This window comes from Plectropomus leopardus, chromosome 15 (assembly GCF_008729295.1).
Source record: "Plectropomus leopardus isolate mb chromosome 15, YSFRI_Pleo_2.0, whole genome shotgun sequence".
Taxonomy (NCBI): domain Eukaryota; kingdom Metazoa; phylum Chordata; class Actinopteri; order Perciformes; family Serranidae; genus Plectropomus; species Plectropomus leopardus.
Window position 1 is genome coordinate 26,668,680 of NC_056477.1, and position 20,538 is coordinate 26,689,217.

At 42.0% G+C, this 20,538-nt stretch overlaps 2 protein-coding genes across 2 annotated transcripts in view; both read left to right on the top strand.

Annotated features, from left to right (window-relative positions):
- thada (THADA armadillo repeat containing) overlaps positions 1-12,245 on the top strand; it is a 110,865-nt gene extending 98,620 nt beyond the window's left edge. Inside the window, exons 37-38 of the mRNA XM_042502101.1 lie at positions 10,800-10,978; positions 11,662-12,245. Of these exons, the coding sequence (XP_042358035.1) occupies positions 10,800-10,978; positions 11,662-11,985 (503 nt within the window). The 3' untranslated portion in view covers positions 11,986-12,245. The remainder of the gene's footprint in view (positions 1-10,799; positions 10,979-11,661) is intronic.
- A 3,090-nt stretch (positions 12,246-15,335) lies between these two features.
- Positions 15,336-18,165, top strand: zfp36l2 (zinc finger protein 36, C3H type-like 2). The gene is made up of 2 exons (XM_042502351.1): positions 15,336-15,766; positions 15,963-18,165. The coding sequence occupies exons 1-2, from the start codon at positions 15,677-15,679 to the stop codon at positions 17,160-17,162; spliced, it is 1,290 nt and encodes a 429-aa protein (XP_042358285.1). The 5' UTR covers positions 15,336-15,676; the 3' UTR covers positions 17,163-18,165.
- The last annotated feature ends 2,373 nt before the right edge of the window (positions 18,166-20,538 follow it).

Below are 20,538 nucleotides of genomic sequence, written 5' to 3' on the forward strand. Positions count from 1 at the left end.
GTGTGTGTGTGTGTGTGTGTGTGTGTGTGTGTGTGTGTGTGTGTGTGTGTGTGTGTGAGTGAGTGAGTGTGTGTGTGTGTGTGTGTATGTGTATGTGTGTATGTGTGTTTTATGACCTGCCGTTGCAGAGTCAAGTATCTGAGGTGTTAGCTGCGTCAGATGGAGGCGACGACTACTGGCCCTTTGATATGGAGGACAGGCAGAGATGTGGGAACAGACCTGGGCTCTCCAACAGTCACACACACACACACACAAAATGAAAAAATGCAAAACACTCATCCCCCTCCTAAAAAGAAAGGAAGGAAATTTAAATGCAGTCTAAACTCTGTTTCAAAGTGTTTTGCTGCTCTTGCTGACAGTACAAGTTGCAAGTGTAAACAAAACGTTTAGCTAAATTAGACATCTTGCATAAAAGGCAATTTAGTTAAATTCAAAGAATGGGATTATGGCTTTAAGCTTTCTTTCCAAAATTTAAATGAAAAATATTTATGCCACTCTCATGTCTATACACTAAATCTGAATCTAAAACCAGCCAGTGATTAGCTTAGCTTAGCATAAAGACTGTAAATAAGAGGAAACTGCTAGCATAACTCTGCCAAGTATATGAGTCTAAAAATTCTATTCCAAAATGTTGAGGTGAGCTCTAAGTAGAGGCTATGACTCTCCTTGCCTTTTGATAAAGTCTGTAAATGCTTTGCAGCTTTTTTGTTTAACTTAAATAGTCGATATGCTGACAAATTTGCCCGTAGATTTTAGACCAGGTAAAATCCACATAAACACATTGAATGTGTGTGTGAGAGAGACATTTCTGCAAATTCACATCAGTTTAGTCGAAGCTCTTCTTCTGTGAACCACAGTGGAGCCATTGTCCTGGACAGGAAGAGCAAATCTAATTTAACCCCATCCCACCGTCCAGTACCCCCCACCAGCATCACCACTACTACCACCCAAATACCTCTAGGCTAATTGGGTCTGAAATCAAACTCCGCTCACCCTTGCTGGACCTCCAGCACTGTGACAGTCTCGGGGCAGGAACAGAAGGATCCCTTTATATATAGAGCACAGAGGGATTTGGATTGGACGGTGGTGTGTGAGAGGCCAGCAATTAGAATTGTGATTAGGAAGACAAATGGGAAATGCGAATGAAGCTACACATTAATCCTCTACTTTTTTTTCTCAAAATCATTTATTTTAGACTTTTAATATGCAAAACATGAAGTTGTGACAAAATGTGCAAGAAGACAAAAGGAGATTAAAAAAAAGACATGAATAAGTACAGCTTGCGTCCAAATTAAGACATTTATATGATAGATTCTAATCAAATCAGGTCAGAAATTTAACATTATTTTGGGATTTTGTGTAAGATTAATTTACCATTTGAATAAGACGCCTGTGTACAACTTACCTTAAATTGTGTTTTGTGGTATCTGCTAATAAGGGCAAAGAAATTCACACTCAGCGGACTCTCCCCTCAAGTATCTTCAAAAATGTCAGCCTCGTGTTCTTTAGCCTTCCTTTAACAGAAAAGTTTTTAACAATTAGTAGTCTTGATTCTAACATAATTTTGTTTTAGTTAACAATGTAGAGGTGTTTGTAAGCCGATTTTGCTACTTTAGGACAGAGCCAGACTAGCTGTTTCACCCTTTTTCCTTTGTGCTATGCTAAGCTAACCAGCTGTTAGCTGTAACATAATGATTGATGTACTGACCATAGACTGTATCGAAGTAATGGCCATAGCCATAGTGATGTTACCCATTGGTTTGTGGACGCTTATTTTGAAGCCGTGAGTTTGGCATTTTGGCAATTGCCATCTTGGATTTTTGAAACAGTTAATGGGAAATTAGCTTTAGAGACCAAAAGTATTTTTTGTACCAGGCTGTGAACATGTTTATCTTTTGCTGTAAAGTTGGGCAACTTAACATGGGTATATATGGGGACTGGCTCACTCTTGGAGCAAGCCTCAAGTGGTCATTCGTGGAACTGCAGTTTTTAGCACTTCTGCATTGACTTCAGTCCCATGGTTGCCACTTAACATTGACAAGAGTGGTATCAATGTTATCACCTAATCGTCTGACAGAAATTTTAAAAGCTTACTCCCCCAAAAAAATACATTACGTGATGCACACTGTCCATCAGTACATAAAGCTTGACCAATTTAAGTCCTCCCTTCTGTTTTATCCACCATTGTGAGGCAGTGTTGAACTCTGTTAAAAATGCAGTAGTGACCTCAAACACTGTGCTGACATGTGCACGCTTTCCAGGCCATTCTCGGTGAACCATTATCCACCAACATGCCTGGAGTGACCTACTTTGCTTACAGTAAAGCCAACAAATGCCTGGTCGCAATTTTCATTCATGTGTCCTTCCCCCGGTTCATTCATTTACAGTGGATGACGCACATGAATGGAAGTGAACGACCCAATAGTGCTGAAGGACATTCATTAAACAGACCTCGTCCTATTTTAGCACAATACTCACTCAACCATCAAACCTGATGTCGTGTTGGTTTATCGTGAATGTGAGCAAGATTTAAAAAAAGTGTCACTACGTTGAGAAGATCCTATAAAATACAAAGAAACAAGAGGCAGTTGTGACTACTACGGAATTTCTCAACTTTCAATTTGTAGCTGTAAAGTTTACTTTTGGAGTAAATAAGCTGTGAAAACACAAACAGGAATAGTGTTTTGCTGCTTTTGCCATCTTTGGCTGAAAAGGCAACATGTGGAATGAGATTTTAATGATTCGGCAGTGTAAAATAAAGTCTCAAGTCTGCAGAAATGACTGGTGTCTGCAGGCTGTGTTCAAGTGTGTGTACATTGTAATCATTGCAGCCTACAGCTATGGGTTGTACAACGTGATGTGTTGTGAAGATAAAATAGGAGTGCAGAGTGTCTTGGTGTTGGTATTTCACAATCTAACCGTGTGACAGTGAGTCGGCCTCATTATGCATCCTCTGTGATTGTGAAACAGAATCAGATCTAGATCTGGCTGGAGCTATAGGTTGCTGAATGGTCACTTTCTCCTATGTGGAGTTGATATCATACAGATAGTTCACACTGAGGACATGTGTCAGTTACAAGCCTCTGTCAGAAAAGCACCTGGTTACATAAATGTGTCCATGCATCACTTTAACATAAAAGTTCTATGCAATTTTACCTGGACTCAACCTAAATGTTTTTATATGGAATTTAATGAAAAAAGTACTGCAGCACAAAGTTAAATATGCCGAAAGCGTCTTATTCGTCTTTTTAAGACCAATTTATTCCTCAATCGTCATTTACTTTTGTACAAAGAGATTACGGTTACTTAAGTAAACCACCAAACCACATGAACTAGCCATTTCTTTTTTGTTTTTAAGGAGATTGTAATATCAGATTAGTCTATAAAGATTTTAGTTTTTGTTTTTTTTTGGGTGGGGTATGGTTATTTGATGCTATATGTAAAGCATTTTGTACTCATTTTGCACATTTTGAGGACTACTCAACAAGATTACTACAAGCAGTTGTACAATTTTTTGTGTATTTTTTCCAATTTAAAAAATGTAACTCTGATTCTGTCAGGGGATTCATAATGAAATGTGCTATTGAATTGCATTATGGGAATTGTAGGATCCAGCATTTTTGTACCTTGGCCCATACAAGGGACTAGAAGTCGTAATATCGCTGCCTTTGGTGCTTCAATTGTGAAATTTTTGGCATACCAAAAATCAACTTAAACCACTTTCCAACTAGACTAAAAAAAACCCACTAATATCTTCTTATTTCTTTGGTGAGAAAGGTTGAGATCCCGGTACAAATGACTCTGCAGTAGTCGTGGATATTTATCCGCTCAGCTCCAATTGCCTCCAATTGGCAGTTATGGAAATACGACACCTGGGCCGAGTGGATGTGCTAATTTTTTACCTCTTTTCCAGGGCAGTGGCACCACAAATTCCGTCCTCCTCCGGCCAAGTATGGCTTACAAATTATTTAATTTACTCGGAACTGAGTTTGAAAGAGAGACTGAATGACTAACAGATATCTCAAAGAATTTTCATTTTCACTGGCCTTCATTGCTGCTTTCTGCTGTTCACTAACCTGTTTTTAGACACATCCGTGACGCTGAATGTCACACATTAGGAAAAAACATAAAGACACACTTGTCCACTGCAGAGTTCTGGTCTATTGGCGATGGAGAAAAGGGGTCTGTTGCCTATATTTAGCAGGTTTTCCCGCATTTAAAAAAAACAGCATGTTCATGCTAATTGGGGTGTTAAAAGGGTATCAGTTTGCTACTTTGACCTGGTCAACAAACACAAGCAATTCTCGGAGAATTTACAGTCAAACAACCTTTTTTTACCAATACAGTCTGTCAGAGTCCACAGAACATAACAATTACCTGTAGATCGCCTTTGATTTGTGTCTCATAGGAAATGAAAGGACTACAGGTAACGATGGCGTTTCCATGACAGAGACAGCCTCTGCTGGCTCCCTGTTGAGGCACCAATTGACTTGTATTCGATCCTTTGACTGAACGAACCACTGACTGGGCTTCATGACAGATGCTGCTTCAGTGAACTCAGACTTCCAGCATATTCTCAGACCAGTATTTCTATGTTAATGCTCACCATTCACTAAGTTTTGGGGCAATTATTTTCATGGTAATGTTTCATGTGGATGATGTTGTTGTTGTTGTTGTTGTTGCTGTTGCTCTCGGTCTCCACACTCTGGTGTTTCTCGTCAACCACCAGAGGAAGTCGGGGCTGTAAAGAGTGTGTTTTTATTTCACACCTCTCTATCTCACACCTATGCTTCCTGGTGTCTCGGCTCCACTGCAGCGTCTGTGTCACATGCTCTGTGTATCATGTGAGAGGAAGAGTGTTTCTTTGAGCTTTCGTGAGGGTGTATGTTGTGGGTGTTTGCTGGAAATCTTGTATATGTCACTTGTGGTTTTCTGCAACTGAAAGTCTTGTTTTCACACGCGCATGATGCACTTTCAAGCTTAATAAAATGGATGTTTAGTGGGGATGCATGATAAGGGATTTTTTGCCAATATTTAATATAATAATAATAATAATAATATACTGATATACAGTAACTCATTTGGTTGATAACCTATACTGATATATCCACTTTTTTTCTCCAACTAATGTCAGTGATCGTCGTTTTTCTCCTGTAGTGAAATTAACATGATTTAAAGCAAACTCTTGTCATGACGGCCCACCAACAGATGGAGACACACGATACAATGCCTTTCAATATATGTAATATTCATTCATTGTGCAAAATAAGAAAAAATCTTTGGCTTGGGGAGGATGTTTTGTTCATGTTCATTTTGCCAGTAAAAAAAGGTAGTTTCAGTATCAGTTTGTCATATCAGCAGGAATCAGCATGTTGCCAGTTCCAGTATTTCATTTTAAAGCTAATGTCGACCGATACTGATGATGTGCTGATATTATCGTGCATCCCTAATTTTCAGAATCCACACCACCCCATATGATCTATATGGAATAAAGACCTGACTCTGGGGCAGAGCAGGTGTAGCTGAGGGACCTGAACGGTGGTCTGTCTGCAGGTTACAGCCCTTTGGTTGGATGGGCGTAGTAGAAGCAGTTAGTTGAGGTTGGGCCTTCTAACCCAAATCCCTCAGATGTGGGTGGCTGAGCAGAGGAATGACATGATGACACCAGTGAGTAGAGTGAGGGCAGGGAAGTGTTTTCTCTCATTTCACTATCCTGACAGCCCGCCGAAACCCACCCCCACCATCCACCCCTTAACCTCCACCTCCTCCTCCTCCGCTCAATGGGATATCCGACACCCCCCAGCTGCAGAGGCTCAGTGAGGATTTACTGAACAGCGAAGGTCTCTCCACTCTCTTAATTTAATTCTAAGACTTTAATGACTCGACTGTTAATCAGACACAATGAGGCTGCAACAGTGTGACAAACACTGATGTTCAAAAAACAGCAAACATTCAAGGATATCATTATTATACAGTCTGCTATTATTGATAGTGTATAATGAGTTACACAATTTGGCACATTTAGTCTACTAATAATGCGAACATTGTTAAAAATGCTGATAATCTACTAATGCATCATTTCCTCTGCATTGTTCAGTTTGACTCAACTTACTTCTGGTACCTGTTTTTTCCTCTTTTTTTGTATTTTACTGAGTATAGAAGTAGGGAGAATTCAGAGATAGCAACGGTGTGTGAAACTTCTGTGACATCATCTTCAACGTGACACTCGCTGTGTCCTTTTATCAGCAACCAAACAGAAACATTTCTACTTTGTCAGTTGTCCGGTGTGGTCATTTTGTGTTTAGTCTGAGCATATGGAAGTAACGACTAATGTGTGGGAAAATAACTAAACAACAGAATACTAGTATACAGTATGTGTGCAATGAATTGAGGTAAGATGGCTGAAACAGGGAAGGAAGTGAATGGCTACAAGATAAGATTAGTTTTGAATGAGACAGCATATGATTTTTAATTTTTTGATTATGATGAAACCTTTATTGAAACCTAAAGTTTTCATCATGATCAGAGCTATCTTATACTATGCAACAATAGATGTCAGGTTGCAAGAATGTTGTGCAGTATTCAAATATGGGTCGGGGCTGTAAACCCTTGACCACCACGGCACCACCTCTTCTGTATTTAACACACACACACAAAAAACTTAATTCATATTTTTCAAGAATTAGCCATCAACTTTTCCAGCTTAACTCTTGAGTCTTTATCAGGGCAAAAATGGCTTATTCTGTATGCCAGAGAGTACACATTGCACACAGTTTGCACTACACACTAGTTGTAATAGTATACTATATTTGCTGTCATACAAATAATTTTACTTCAGTACTGGCACATTGCAACATATACAGTAATGAATATGAATTCAACTTTGAGTCTGGAATGCTGCTGTATTTGAAAACTAGGGAAGTAAACTCATGGAAGTTAAGTCTTAGAAAACATGGTTTGGCAAAACAAGCCCAACGCAAGGCCTTGTCACTAGCTTTTTCCAGAGCTGTAACCATACCACATGGTCTTCATCAGTAGATGGACTTCATTCCTATTATATATCATTCTTATCATCCTTGGCTGTACTTTGCATTTAGTGCTAAATAGCAAACAGTAGCATGCAAACAGGCTTATGTCAGATTATACCTGCTGAACCCCATTATGTTAATATTTTCATTGTTAGCGTGTTGCCATGCTAGCGTTGGCATGATTTGGCATGTAGCATGGCACAGCCAAAGGTTCAAACTATAAGCTCTCAATCTTTTTGTCTGTTTGGATTCTGTGTCCCACTAAAAGGGGTTTTTAATGTTTCCTCAGCAGAGATGATAGTGTGTGTGCATGATGAAAGGTTTGTTATGGTTCCTGCAGATTTACATATAAACCACTTTCTGAAACATTGGTTGCCAAAGTCTCTAACAAGGCAACTAAAGATCTTAGTTCAATTTAAAAAAAAAAAAACCCTCAGAAGCTCAGAATGGTACAACTGTTATACTGTTTCCACAAGTGGCACAAGGTTAAGTTTTCCCCTCACACTCCTGCCCTGCCCAGCTCAGATGTACTATAACAGTGCCAGTGGATGCAGTGTGTGCCAGTGGATGCCAATGCCACACACACACACACACACACACACACAGCCTCACCCCATCTTATTCAAACCCATTCATTCACCAACTGGCACTGATATTGTCATTTGCTGAGACAAGATCGTCTGACATAAACTCACACAGTCTTCCAACACACACAATACTTACTTAGGACTAAACTCATGCCAGCACATGTACTCACACACTACACACCCAACACACATGCCAGCAACAGCATGAAAGACAATCCCCTTGAGAAACGGAGCATTTTGCGCCAAAAGCTCAAGGAGGGGAATCGCATTAAGCGATGTGTGAAACCTCCGTAGAAAAGTAGATAAATTGAACGCAGCTAAAATTTCCTATTATGTATGGGCTGTAAAGGCTTGACATCAGAGGCTGGGCCGTCCCTGAGAGAGGCGGCTTCTTGGTAAAGAAAGGAATTTGTCACTCAAGCTCCTAAACTCTTAAATCTCCTCTAATACGGTACAATCAGCAGCCTCTAATGTTCACAGAGCGGGTTTCCCTTGCCGCTCAGACTTTAGGCTCTGCAACGATTTTACGCCTCCTCTCTGAAGAGGAAAAACAATCCGGGTGTGTGTGTGTGTGTGTGTTTACTGTATGTGTGCTGATGGGGGTCTGTATACCTCCACCCTCCCTCCCTCTTCTCTTCCCATAGTGGTAGTGTTTTGGCTAGTGTCTCTGAAAGCCTTTTGAAGTCTCTGGTGTTATCTGGGTGTCAGCTGTGGTGAGGATGGTCAAGGTGGGAGAACAACACACACATACACACAACCTCTGTGTCAGATAGTTGCTGCGTGGACAACTGGAGTCGTTAAATGAAGTCATACGTTATGTTTTCCCTCCGTTTGAAGTGTGTGTCCTTGCACTCACACTTCCTCCACTCATGACGGGCCTGTCTCTGGATGTGTGTGTGTGTGTCAAAGCATTATGGCAACAGAGGACTATTTGTACAAGACTAAAAATACTACAAGACTACTAAAAAACATAAATTTATTTAGTCATTAAATTTAATAAAGACAGTCTACGTGAACATCCCGTTCGCACATGTGGGCAATCCATTCATTAACACGTAAACAGGAAGTTAGAGCAACGTGTGCGCTTACTGCGTGAGCATATTGGCACAGAATAGTTTTCACTCATACACACCCCGATCGTGGTCGGTTGTATGAGTTATAGTTTTGTTTCCCAGAAGGCCGTCCAAGCCCAGAGAAACACACTCACACACACACAAACACACACACACACTAAGTTTGGATCCTACACTCAGCCCTGCATCATTTAAAAGGCTAAACTCCAAAAGCACCAACAGTTACACGAAACAAGGTTTTTGAGGGAAATCAGGTGAAGGTGGAAAATTGTCTACATAATCAGTAATCAGGTTTTCGTCATTTCCAAACATGGAATATTTATTTCGTATTTGATAATCCGTCAGCCCAAAGAGTTTTTTTCCCCTTGTTTTTTGGCATGCGGCGCAGTGACAGACACGCACACATTTTTCCCTGCATCTGAATTTTACAAAAAGTGCACTGTTCAGCTTTGGAAACAGACTTATTTAGAATTATTTATTTCAGCTTGAGTTTTAGTCAGAGTTTGGATTTAATTATTTTGGATGCAGGGACACAGCACTACGCGTAATGGTTTTTCCTTCCATGCCACTGCATCATACGATACTCCATGGGCTGGGTCTAAGTCATGCACATCTGCTCTCGTAGAATCCCAGTTATAAACAGGTTTATCTTCAACTTTTAGCCTGATCGAGGAAACCAGCCTCTAAGTTGATTTTCAAACATCAGGTGACTGCAGAGAACCAGAAAGAACTCAGTGGGACAGCACACATTGAAACATGCTGAGAAATCCAACCTCACACCAACTGATTATGTCTAGGGTTCCCTATATATGACTTCTTACTCTGTCCTTTTATTTTCCCCCTCTGCTAATGGCACAGACACACCAAACTGACATTAAAGAATTAGTGGCAACGAAAGCTGCCCATAGCATCATGATGCATGAGATGATGCAATGGGCATCACCTGGGCATCCAAAAAGTTGCACTGAACATGCTGCAAAGACATCAGCCAATTCCCAGGTACATTCTGCACCTGTATGAGAGGAAATAGCTCTTCATACCAGCAGACGGCAGTAGTTTGTATTCATCATTAAAAATTGAAAAATGGAAGACTGACAGGATAGATTCAAGATGCTAGTCAGCCAGTTAGCACATTTACAAATAACAACACAATGCAATATTGAGAGAGGAAAGGATACTTATTAATAATTTCAGTGATTAACAATCCAATGTCATCAATGCAAAAAAGAAAAAAAAAACACGTATACATATCATAACCTTTAAAATAAGCCTTTATTTCACATTCACATGGCACGTCTGTGTCACCATTTCCTTCTAAGCACACCTCCTTTAACATTCAAACAGTGCAAGAAGACAAGAGCGAGCATCTAAGAAAAAGACAATGAGGATATTCACTGATATCATCTCATGTTAATAACAGGCCCCTGAACTGAATCAAATATGGTATTGTCCAAAGAATGAAAATGATATTGTATTGTGATGAAACTAGTGATTTATGCCCCTATTGAACAGTCAAGTTTAATATATCACTGCACTACAGACGTGTCCTTGCATCCGATTTATGGATCACTCAAGTCTTTGCAGACTCATATATTTCTCCAGCTTTAATGGTGCTGATTTGTGCATTTTGTAAATCAGTCATTTAAAACAAGCTAATAGTTACAAAGAACTTTTGAGCGACTTCATTCCCAGGCGTAGTTTTAAGAACAGCTGTTACAATCCAGTCCTGCACTTTGATACTTCCTCTCAGAAAACTTTTGTCTCCGATTTTGAGATTTCACAATGTTGCAGTTTTCTTTCTTTCTCTGTTTCTCCCTGACCTCCTACCTCATTATGAGCTTGAGCATAACCTCAGATCGCAGGGCAGAGGTCATGTGATCATTCCTGAACTGAAGTTAAGACTAAAGTCAAAACCAGCGTTAGTTAAACCACTGCTCAGCTGACACAGTCACTGATGACATGGCAGCTGCAGCAGAAGTTGTGTGAATTGGGTAAATGTGGGAAAACTGGACACAGTCACATACACCAAAGCCGACACAAGTGTTATGTGTCTTAAATGTGAAACACTGTTGACAGATTTGGTATAAATGTGTTGCCTCTTCTGTCCTCAGATGTGACAGGTGTGTCCGTGTGTCCTCCGGTGGCCCTGGACGCAGGCGTGGAGCTCCTGTGTCGGCTCTTTGAGCTGTGGGGGCAGGTACCAGCGGGTGTCCTCGCTCTGACAGAGTGGCTGCTGGGAAATGAGGAAGAAGCCAGCAATGAAGTGGATGAAGATGAAGCTTCCAGTGTGGTGAGAAACTGCCCCCTAACTGAAGAGTGACTTTGTCTCCGTGACCTCGGAGCAGATACATGTTGACAGCTAACATTGTTACACAGCGGAACAGGAACATCACAATAAGTACAAAGGCGAGATGTTTGAAGACGATGGTTTGTATCAAGTGAAACCAGTGACCATGATGATTGTCATGTAAATATCATAAGCTGTAAATTGAAAGGTGTAGTATTTTTAAAGCCTCACTAGTCATTTTTTTATACTATGGGCTAAATGATTACGTGCAAAGTGCTATCTGATAAGCCGTGTTTCCACCAAGCAGTTCGTTTCAATTCATTGCAGTTAATTTAACAGTTGTTTTTGCGTTTCCAGCAGCAGCCATCTGCTAATGTATGGGTGGAACATGATACCTTTTATTCCTCAAAAGCAGTTTGAGATCAGCTGATCAGATAGACCCAGCACAATGAATGGTTGAGGGTTTTTGCATGAAACTTTAAACTTTTGTTGCGGTTTGGCCTTTCGTTCACTTGACCGTGGCATTTTAGGGGCCTAAAAAAGGCTAACTTTCCTCATCTCAATTTTAGAATTTGTCTATGTTGTGTTGACAGCTTTTTGTGTTTCCCCCATGTGACCAAAAACCCACAAATGGTACTGACTGAAAACAACATCCCAATAACAACTCTCATTTTGCTTGTGACCAGGATGAAGACGACTTCCTATTCGAGAAGGGGGATCTGAACCTGTGGGCCGAGCCGGTGCAGTGGGTGAAGCTCCTTCACAGACATGTTGGCTCTCTCATCTTGACCTTCAAGCAGACCCAGGCTGCAGGAACCACAGGGCCGGACCAGGTCCACCAGATCCACACATTGTCAACTCAGGCCCAGGCCAAGGCCCTCAGCTCCCAGCAGGCCCTGGACTCCCTCCCCACCCTGCCCCAGTTCTGCTTCACCATGGAGCACGCCCGGCTGGTGCTGCGGCACCAGAGGGCCACTCTGGCTCTGGATGTGCTGGACAGGCTGAAGTAGAAGAGTTTGTGGTCTTTGGTTTTTTCATTTTAGGAAAACTTTGTTTTAAATCAAAGTTTCTGATAATGTACGGAAAATGTTTTTAGAAATACAACTCAATAACCAACGCATGAGACCACAGACCGGTTTTGTGGTCTTTTTACTATCAAGGGAATGAAGGTAAGAGTTGGATTTTTGTACTTTATTTGTCTCATACTTTGTCTTACAAATGTTGATTATCAGATGTTTTAATTTTGATGGTTATTGTTCCTTGATGTCTTTTTAATTAAATATGTTTGAAATTTTTATTCCAATGTTCTATTTTTTAAAAAAAATAAATACATAAAGTTTAACCCCAATTCCATAAAAATTCAGACGTAACTTAAAACGGAAATAAAAACAGAATGCAATGATTTGCATTGGGACCTATATTCAGATGAATACAGTACACAGACAAGATTTTTTTTTCAAACTGATAAACCTTTTTTTGTGAAATATACAATTGAATACTGAATTTTAAAAAAGCTGAAAGGTACATCCAGGTTTTGGTGCAACAAATGCTGCCATCACAATGTTTTTTTTTAGGGATGTCCCTTTCTGCACGTTATAACAGCGTGACTTTCTAATAAAGGGTGTGGGCACTAGACTGGACTGCAGCTGTCTCGCATTAAAATTTGTGTCGCCTTGTGATGCGCAAAATACAACAAAGGAGAACCTGGACTGCTGAGCAGCTTAAGACATATATCAGTCAACAATGGGAAAGAATTAAATTTTCACAATTAGTGACCTCAGTTCGCAAACACTTACTGAGTGTTAGTAAAAGAAAAGGTGATGTAAAACATATGTTAAACATGCCCCTTCCCCAACTTTTTTGGAACATGTTGCATGCATCAAATTCTGTAAAAAGACTTTATTTCACAATAAAGAATAATCAGTTTTAACATTAAATATCTTTTTTAAAGTATTTTTATGGAATATAGACCATAAAAGATTTGCAAATCATTTCATTCTGATATTATTTATTTTACAAAGCATCACAACTTTTTTAGAAATTGGGGTTGTAGAATGTTTCGCTTCTTTAATGTTAATAATTTTATAAAAAGTGAGGAGAGGGAAAACAAAGATAATAATATTAACATGGTGTGAATATGTGTGCAGAAACCATAACAATAACTAAAGCCAGTTCGTGCAAAAGCAACACTTGACGCCCTGTTCTCCTATCAGTGGGAATGTGTCACACGACAAACTTTCTAACAGTGTCAGTATTGAGTCCACAGAGCGCTCTGCTTTCTCCACGTCTACCAGGGATTTAAGGTTGGAACAAAACAACTCAGGGCCTAAAGCTTCAAGCACCAACTTCAATGGTGCGATTGTGCAGTGAGACAAGCTTTATGGGCCGAGGCTTGGGATTGTGAAAGCAAAGTGTTTTCTCTGACACGTCACCAAAATTGTATTTCAGTGTACGCTTCGACTTCTACTGTATGTTTATACGAGGTGTTATTTTCCTGTGATATTTAATTTACTGCAGGATTCTTCCCATCGGACTGTGTTTTTATGCTTCCCTCTACTTTTCCTGGTTATGTAATTAGGAAGGACGGCACAATGGACTACTGTCCTGCGTGTGTGTGTGGTGTAAGTGTAAGAATATGTGTGTGGATCCATGCTGCCCTCTCGTACAGCTGGACCCTTCTCCCTCCTTGGTAGCCATGTTCCCTGTTACAGTAAAACTGACGTAATGTTTTGGAACAGCTCGACATCCCCTAATAAAAACAGAGCCGTGTGATGGGAGAGCGGTTTCTGCGGATGAGGACATGTTCAAGGGATTTCTCAGGAGCCTCTCTGTGTCTGTCCTTCACATTAAACTATTTATCACAACTTGCAAATAGTCCTGGGGCAGCCCTCAGCCTAATTTTAGGGTTGGTAGTAGTAGATTCCAAGCTCTTATGTCACTTGTTTTTCGCCTGTTGCTATTTTCCTTTTTTTTTTTTTTTTACCTCCCTCCCTGCCGCTCCAACCAAACCATTCAGCACTTAAACGAGTATTGAATCACAAAAAATCATTTTTATACCCACTTTTCCAATCATGATCCTATATGAGAAAGGCCATAATGGTTACCAGTTTTGCAGAAACAGGCAATTTCTGGTGACATGTGCTGCTTTTACACCCCCTTACCAAAATATCTGCCTTTTTTTTTGCAGAGCCCTGATATAGAGTCCCGTCCTCCACTGCCAACACTGCAATCTTTCCACTGTGGTTTTTAAAACTTGACATAACTCCAAGAGCAGAGTGGAGTAGTTTGACATTTTCATGTGAACATTTTGCCATCCTGGAAGGGTTACATCATGCTTATTGCAATCACACTGCAGTTTCTGACTTAAAAAAAAGGAGTGTTGAAATGACCAAAACATCCCTTAACATGGATGTATCTGTGTCTGGAGCTCTACTTTATCCTCTCTGTGTAAAAAATGGAATTTCTCTACACTAAAAGTGTGATATGCCTGATTGCACCTTGAAATTCTCCAGTTTTGCTCAGCAGGTGGCGCCCCAATCTTTCCCAGTCAGTACCCATTTTGCTCTCATGGGGGCAGTGTTGCTCCGCCGCACCACATGGAAACCACATTCCTGCAGTCTGGGCTGTGATTGGGAAAAACAAGTCAGGGAGGAACTTTAGAAGAGTGGCTCAAAAAGATTTCACCAAACTAAATCCATTTTTTGTTTCTGTTGTGCTTTTAGGAGTGACAGATTTCTGATCTGAAGGTGAAGTTTTCAGACCATGCAAAAGTAGGTCATGTGGGCACATGAAGTTGTCTGTTTTTCCATGTGTAGTAGACTGCTGTGGAAGTTGATTATGCAACCAGTGGATTCTAAAAATTGTGCTGCACTCTGCCTGGACTCCTCTCCGCTCATACTTGTGGTCTCACCCCATCCACAGGGAGAGAGAGGGTGAGGCAAAGAGTTTCCTTCCATTACAAATACATGTGTCAGCTTCCAAGTGTGGTGGTCCAGAGGCTAGAGGGGTGGCCTTGTCACTGGTAGTTCAAACCCCACAACTTTGCTGGGAAGTTTGATACACAAATTCCATTTCATTTCAGCTCAGCTGTGGTGATTTTGAGTGAGATCAGCAGCGCAGCTTCATTAGAGGAGCCAGGTGTGAATGGTTAATTTGCTGGAGAACAGCTTGCATGCACAGGGCCTTGATGGTTCCACATTCTTTCTCAGCGAGAGTCAACCAAAAAAGCAAAACCAACTTCCACAAAATTGGTTGTGTGATTAAAAGAGAAAAAAAAGTTTAGAGGGGTGTGAGGAGGAGGAGGGGGGTGCTGGGGTTGAATTTCAAGGCGTGGTGTTAAAGAATAGGCGGCCAACCGGTGAATGGAAGTTTTTTTCTGAGAGGAGGGGAGGAGGCGGCTCCTCGCAAAACTTTGCACCGACTTCAGCTCGCCCCTCCCTGGCCACCGCCAGGCATTTATACCCAGGCAAAAAGGCTCGAGCGCACAGTGAAGCACTCTGGCTCAGCGCTTCTCGAGGGGAGGACATAAAGCCACCTACAACTCAACAATACAAACCTATCCCCCCTTCTTTTTTTCTCCTTTTCTACGGACTTAAGCTGCACATAAACTTTTAAAGCAACTTTTTTTTCCACAACCAAAACCAGTCGTGGCACAAACTACCGTTTCCGCACGTCGCATTCAAGGATCCTGGTCGGTCCTCCATGAAAGAGGGAGTGCGGCAGCAAGCTTGGGGAAAAGAGATGTCTGCGACTGTCTTGTCTGCGTTCTACGACATGGACATGCTTTACAAGGTAAAACTTTGACACCGAGTGCAGAGTTTTTCTGCTCAGAGTGAGGCACTTCGCTGAGCGTTAGCGTGCTTTGCGGAGTTAGCATGCTGCAACAAGTTGTCACGTCGCAGGCGAACAGTTCTGAAACATGCCATGTGGTCAAAATAGACACTGAATTTGAAGTGCATTGCTAACTTGTATTTTTTCCCCTCTACAGCAAGATAAAAGCATGAACATGAACGCCCTCCACATCAACAGCATGCTGGACAAGAAAGCGGTGGGAGCTCCGGTCACGACTCCGGGCTCCGGTGGCCCCTTCACACCGGGATTTTTCCGCAGAAACTCAACCAGCAACGTGGAGGCGATGAACAACGGCAACAAATACTCGATGGGCTCCTACAGCAGCCTGAAGGAGAACACAGCGAGCAGCAACAGCAGCGCCACGGCCCTCATGAACAAGGAGAACAAGTTCCGCGACCGCGCTTACAGCGACAACGGGGACCGGGGCGTGCTGCAGCAGAAGCCCGGCTCTCAGATCAACTCCACCCGCTACAAGACCGAGCTGTGCCGGCCCTTCGAGGAGAACGGGTCGTGCAAGTACGGGGAGAAATGTCAGTTCGCTCACGGCTACCACGAGTTGAGGAGCTTGTCTCGCCACCCTAAGTACAAAACGGAGCCGTGCCGCACCTTCCACACCATCGGTTTCTGCCCTTACGGCCCCCGGTGTCACTTTATCCACAACGCCGACGAGCGCCGGCCCGCTCCGGCCGCCAACGCGAACGTGCAGGCGGGGGAGTCCAGGTCGGCTCGCGAGCTTTGCAGCTACCAGAGGGACGTCCTCCCGCCGCAGCAGCTCAGCTACACTCAGAGGGACAGACCAAAGCTTCATCACAGCCTCAGCTTCTCCGGCTTCTCCACCCATCACGGACTCGAGTCTCCACTGCTCGACAGCCCCATGTCCCGGACCCCACCGCCACCCACCACCGCCTCCTCCTGCACCTCCACCTCCAGCTTCTACGAGGAGGTGCTTTCACCCAACTCCGTGTCCTGCATCAACAGTGCCTTCTCTTTCCCCGGACAGGACTTAAAAGCCTTACTGGCCCCCCTGGCTGTGCACACCCCCAGCGGGTACGCTAACAACCACTCTACCGGTGCCTACTACGGGAACATGCAGAGCAGCGTGTGCCCGCCCTCCCCTCCGACCTACAACATGAGCCACTTGCAGGCGCTGCGCCGCCTCAGCGAGTCGCCGGTGTTCGAGTCCCCTCCCAGCCCGCCAGACTCGCTCTCTGACCGGGAGAGCTATGTGAGCGGGTCCCTCAGCTCTTCCGGGAGCCTCAGCGGCTCCGAGTCCCCAAGTCTGGACGCTGGAAGACGTTTGCCAATCTTCAGCAGGCTGTCGATTTCAGATGACTAATCATATTTTTGTTGTCATATGGATTTATGGACGGGTCAGGCAGGGTGGTTGAGGAGCCAGGGGGTGTCAGTGAGTGAGGTAGACTGTCCTTCAAGCAGAGGATCTCGGTTAAGCCCCCTCACCCCCTGGTCCTCCACCCCGTTTCAGCAAACCACCCTGCCGAAGTGCCTTTGAGTAAGACATTGAATCCCTACCAGCTCCAGGGGTGCTGACCCTGCTCTGACCTCCCTGGAGGGGGGCAAGAGAAGAGAATTTCACCCACAGGGATCAATAAAGCTTCAGTTTAAAGTGTCCTTGACCTGGCATTAGTTTAGTATTTTTTTCTTTGTATGTAATATAGCTGTATTAAAACTTAGATAGCAAACAGAAGGCATTCCATCAGTGCCTTGCCCGAGGGCTCACGGCAGCCCCCCTCTCCCTTTTGCTCTATCAGGCAAGCCACACTTTTCCTGGGATTAGATGTGTGGGTAACATGACTTGACAAGAAGAAGAGACTGTAAGCGGTTTTCAGATTTCCTCCCATCCTGCCAAGAATATGCCTTGACTCAAAGTAACATTTTTTTTTTCTTTTATCAAAGTGTGTTTTTCTTTTTCTTCTCTGAAAGCTTCAACTTCCATTCCAGATCTGTCTTCTCCCAGCGCCACCCAGTGGTTCGTTTGGTTAGTCTAGTTTGTTGCTTGGTTAAAAAGCACTCTTGAGTTGGGTTTGTTCGGGGAAATCACTGCTGATGGTTGAATATATATTTTTTTAGCTGTTTTTGAGTGATTTACATAGCTGTGCATAACTGGCTATGGACTATTTAACTTATTTATTATCTTGTGAAAAAAGTATAGGCTACATTGGTAATTTGTGTCCATACTGTATTTATCAAGTATGATGAAGCAATAGATCTATATTCTTTTATGTTTAAATTATGATCGCCATTATTAATCTGCATAAAGTGGAGTGTATGTTCTTTTCACAGTAATATATATATTTTGTTTTTTTTCTCCTTTTTTTGTAACTTCACTTGGTTATTTTTATTGTAAATGAGTAAAAAAAATCTTAATTTAAGAGAACGTATGTGATATTTATTTCATTAATTTTGTTTCCTTGTTTACGTTTATTAAAAAAAAAGTTTGCGTGATTGCTGTTTGCTCCTGAGGTTGTGTGTCAGTGCTGTAGAAGGCTTTTTTTTTTTCTCGAGGATCCCTATGTAGATGTTTCTGTAGAATGTATAAACGATGTGGTTGTACAGACCGTCCAAACCGTACTTCTTTTGTTGATCTAGATCAGACTTCAGTGACAAAGAACCCAAGTCAATAAATTAACCAAAAAGTATTTTTGTTTTCTCTCTGTTTGCACGAGGTCACACTGTGATTCCAGCCACGTGCTAAAGAATGTAGCAATCCCTTGTGCCCCAGTATTATTGTGTAGTGCCTATGGGGTTCACCATCTTGACATGCCTTAAAATTAACCAAATAAAGTATTTTTCCTACATGGCATCTTTTATACACAGGTTGAACTGAATGTAGTGTTGGATTCTGAAACTATTTTTTATTTTTAAAGGTTGTTACCACTCAGACACTTCTGACAACAACAACCGTAACCTTTCTAAATCCCCATTCCTCTTTATTGTTTTGATTTCCTTTTGCTCTGTTTTTCTTCTTTTTTTTTCTTTTTTTGATATTGAAATCTAGTCTGAGTCTTGAGTTTGCTGGAGAGGGAAGTGGATGAACACGTTTGGTTTGTACATAGTAGGTACAGGGGGATGCGCACTATGTACTTTTGACTACTTTATCAGAAGTAAAGCTTTTTGAATGTAACAAAAAACGGACAAAAAGACAACGAGAGTTGTAATATTTTTTGGGGAGTCAGTTCACTACAAATTGAGTGTGAGACTGTTAACTTTGTACTGTACATTTTTTTGTAGTTCTCCCAATAAAAATCATTTTGAAAAAGCTTCTCACTGTTGGGCTGTGATTTCTTTTACAGTTTGGGTATGAGGATGCTACAAGTGTGGCAAGATGCATAGTGGGTATATGGGGTATACCCACCTCTTTTTCTGGCTGTTAGTGTCAGTGTACTCACCTATTAGGCAAAAGCTACTGAAATATATAGGAGAGTATACCCACTTCCTCCTCAGTAACCTACCTATGTACATATTAGTACACCCACCCCATCAGCTACTAGAAATCCAATCAAAAACATAAACTGCTGATATTCAAGAGCATAACTGCAGAAAGAATGACACTACTGGCTTTCATGTTGCTCACAAAATCACATCAGATATTACAGCACAACTCCTGTCTTCCTCCTCCAGTGGAAAAAGCCTGGAGGCAGGAGGGACAGAGTGTGTCCCTGGTACAGTGGAGCTCCAACTGTCTTGTGCTACAATCTGGCTCAGGGGCCCTTGTGCAGCCAGTATTGGCTCTTGGTTCTCAGTATACAGTAAATGCACTAACCTTTTAGTTTCCACAGAAAGGAGTGAACTTGAATCACATCTCAAGTCTTGTCACCGTCACCAAGACCCTTTTTCCACCCAACGTGGAACCAGTTCCGTTCTGGGTCTGGCACCTAATTGTTTGTAAAAAGTTGGGGTTTTTTTCAGTTGGAACTAAACCTGAAATGGGAACTTTGGCAACTAAGTGGGGTCCAAGAATCCTCAACAGAAGTGGTTCAAGAATCAGGGCTAATTTAGTGGAAAAGGGATACTAGTGGAAAAACCTGGAGACAGGAGGGACAGAGTGTGTCCCAGACATAGTAGAGCTCCAGCTGTCTCCCACTACCTGGCTTATACACTTCAGGGGGCCTTGTGCCGCAAGATTCTGGCCCCTGGTCCTAAGTATACAGTAGAAGCACTGACCTGTTAGTTTCCAGAGAAAGGCGTGACCCCAAATCCCATCTCCTGTCAAACAAAGGGAGAAGTGAACTGTAGGTGGGCTCTGATGCAAAACACATCTGATCCTGAAAGCTCATTAAAAACATAAAAAGGCAACAGCACCACAAGAAAGCGATAGCCTTGGATAAACTGTATATAATATTACATAATCTGTAATGTTCTGCTATAAACAGAGGGCGATGAGAGACACGTCTGCACCATCTGAGGAACGAGGTCTGGAATTTTAAAATGGAAAATGTATAGGAGCCCAGATCCACAGGAAAGTCAGTCGAACATGTCAGGCTGCAAGTCCGTGTGGATACTTGACATCATGATAAGATTTTAATCCTTAAATATGTTGTGTGCTATCCCTTTGACTGTCATAATGTACACTGGCACTCACAAAACACCCCCATCCTCAGGGGGCAGCCACTTGAAGTACATAAGAAGATTAGCTTAGGTTGGAAGAGGAAGTACAAGTACCAACACTATGATGTAAATATTACTGTATTACA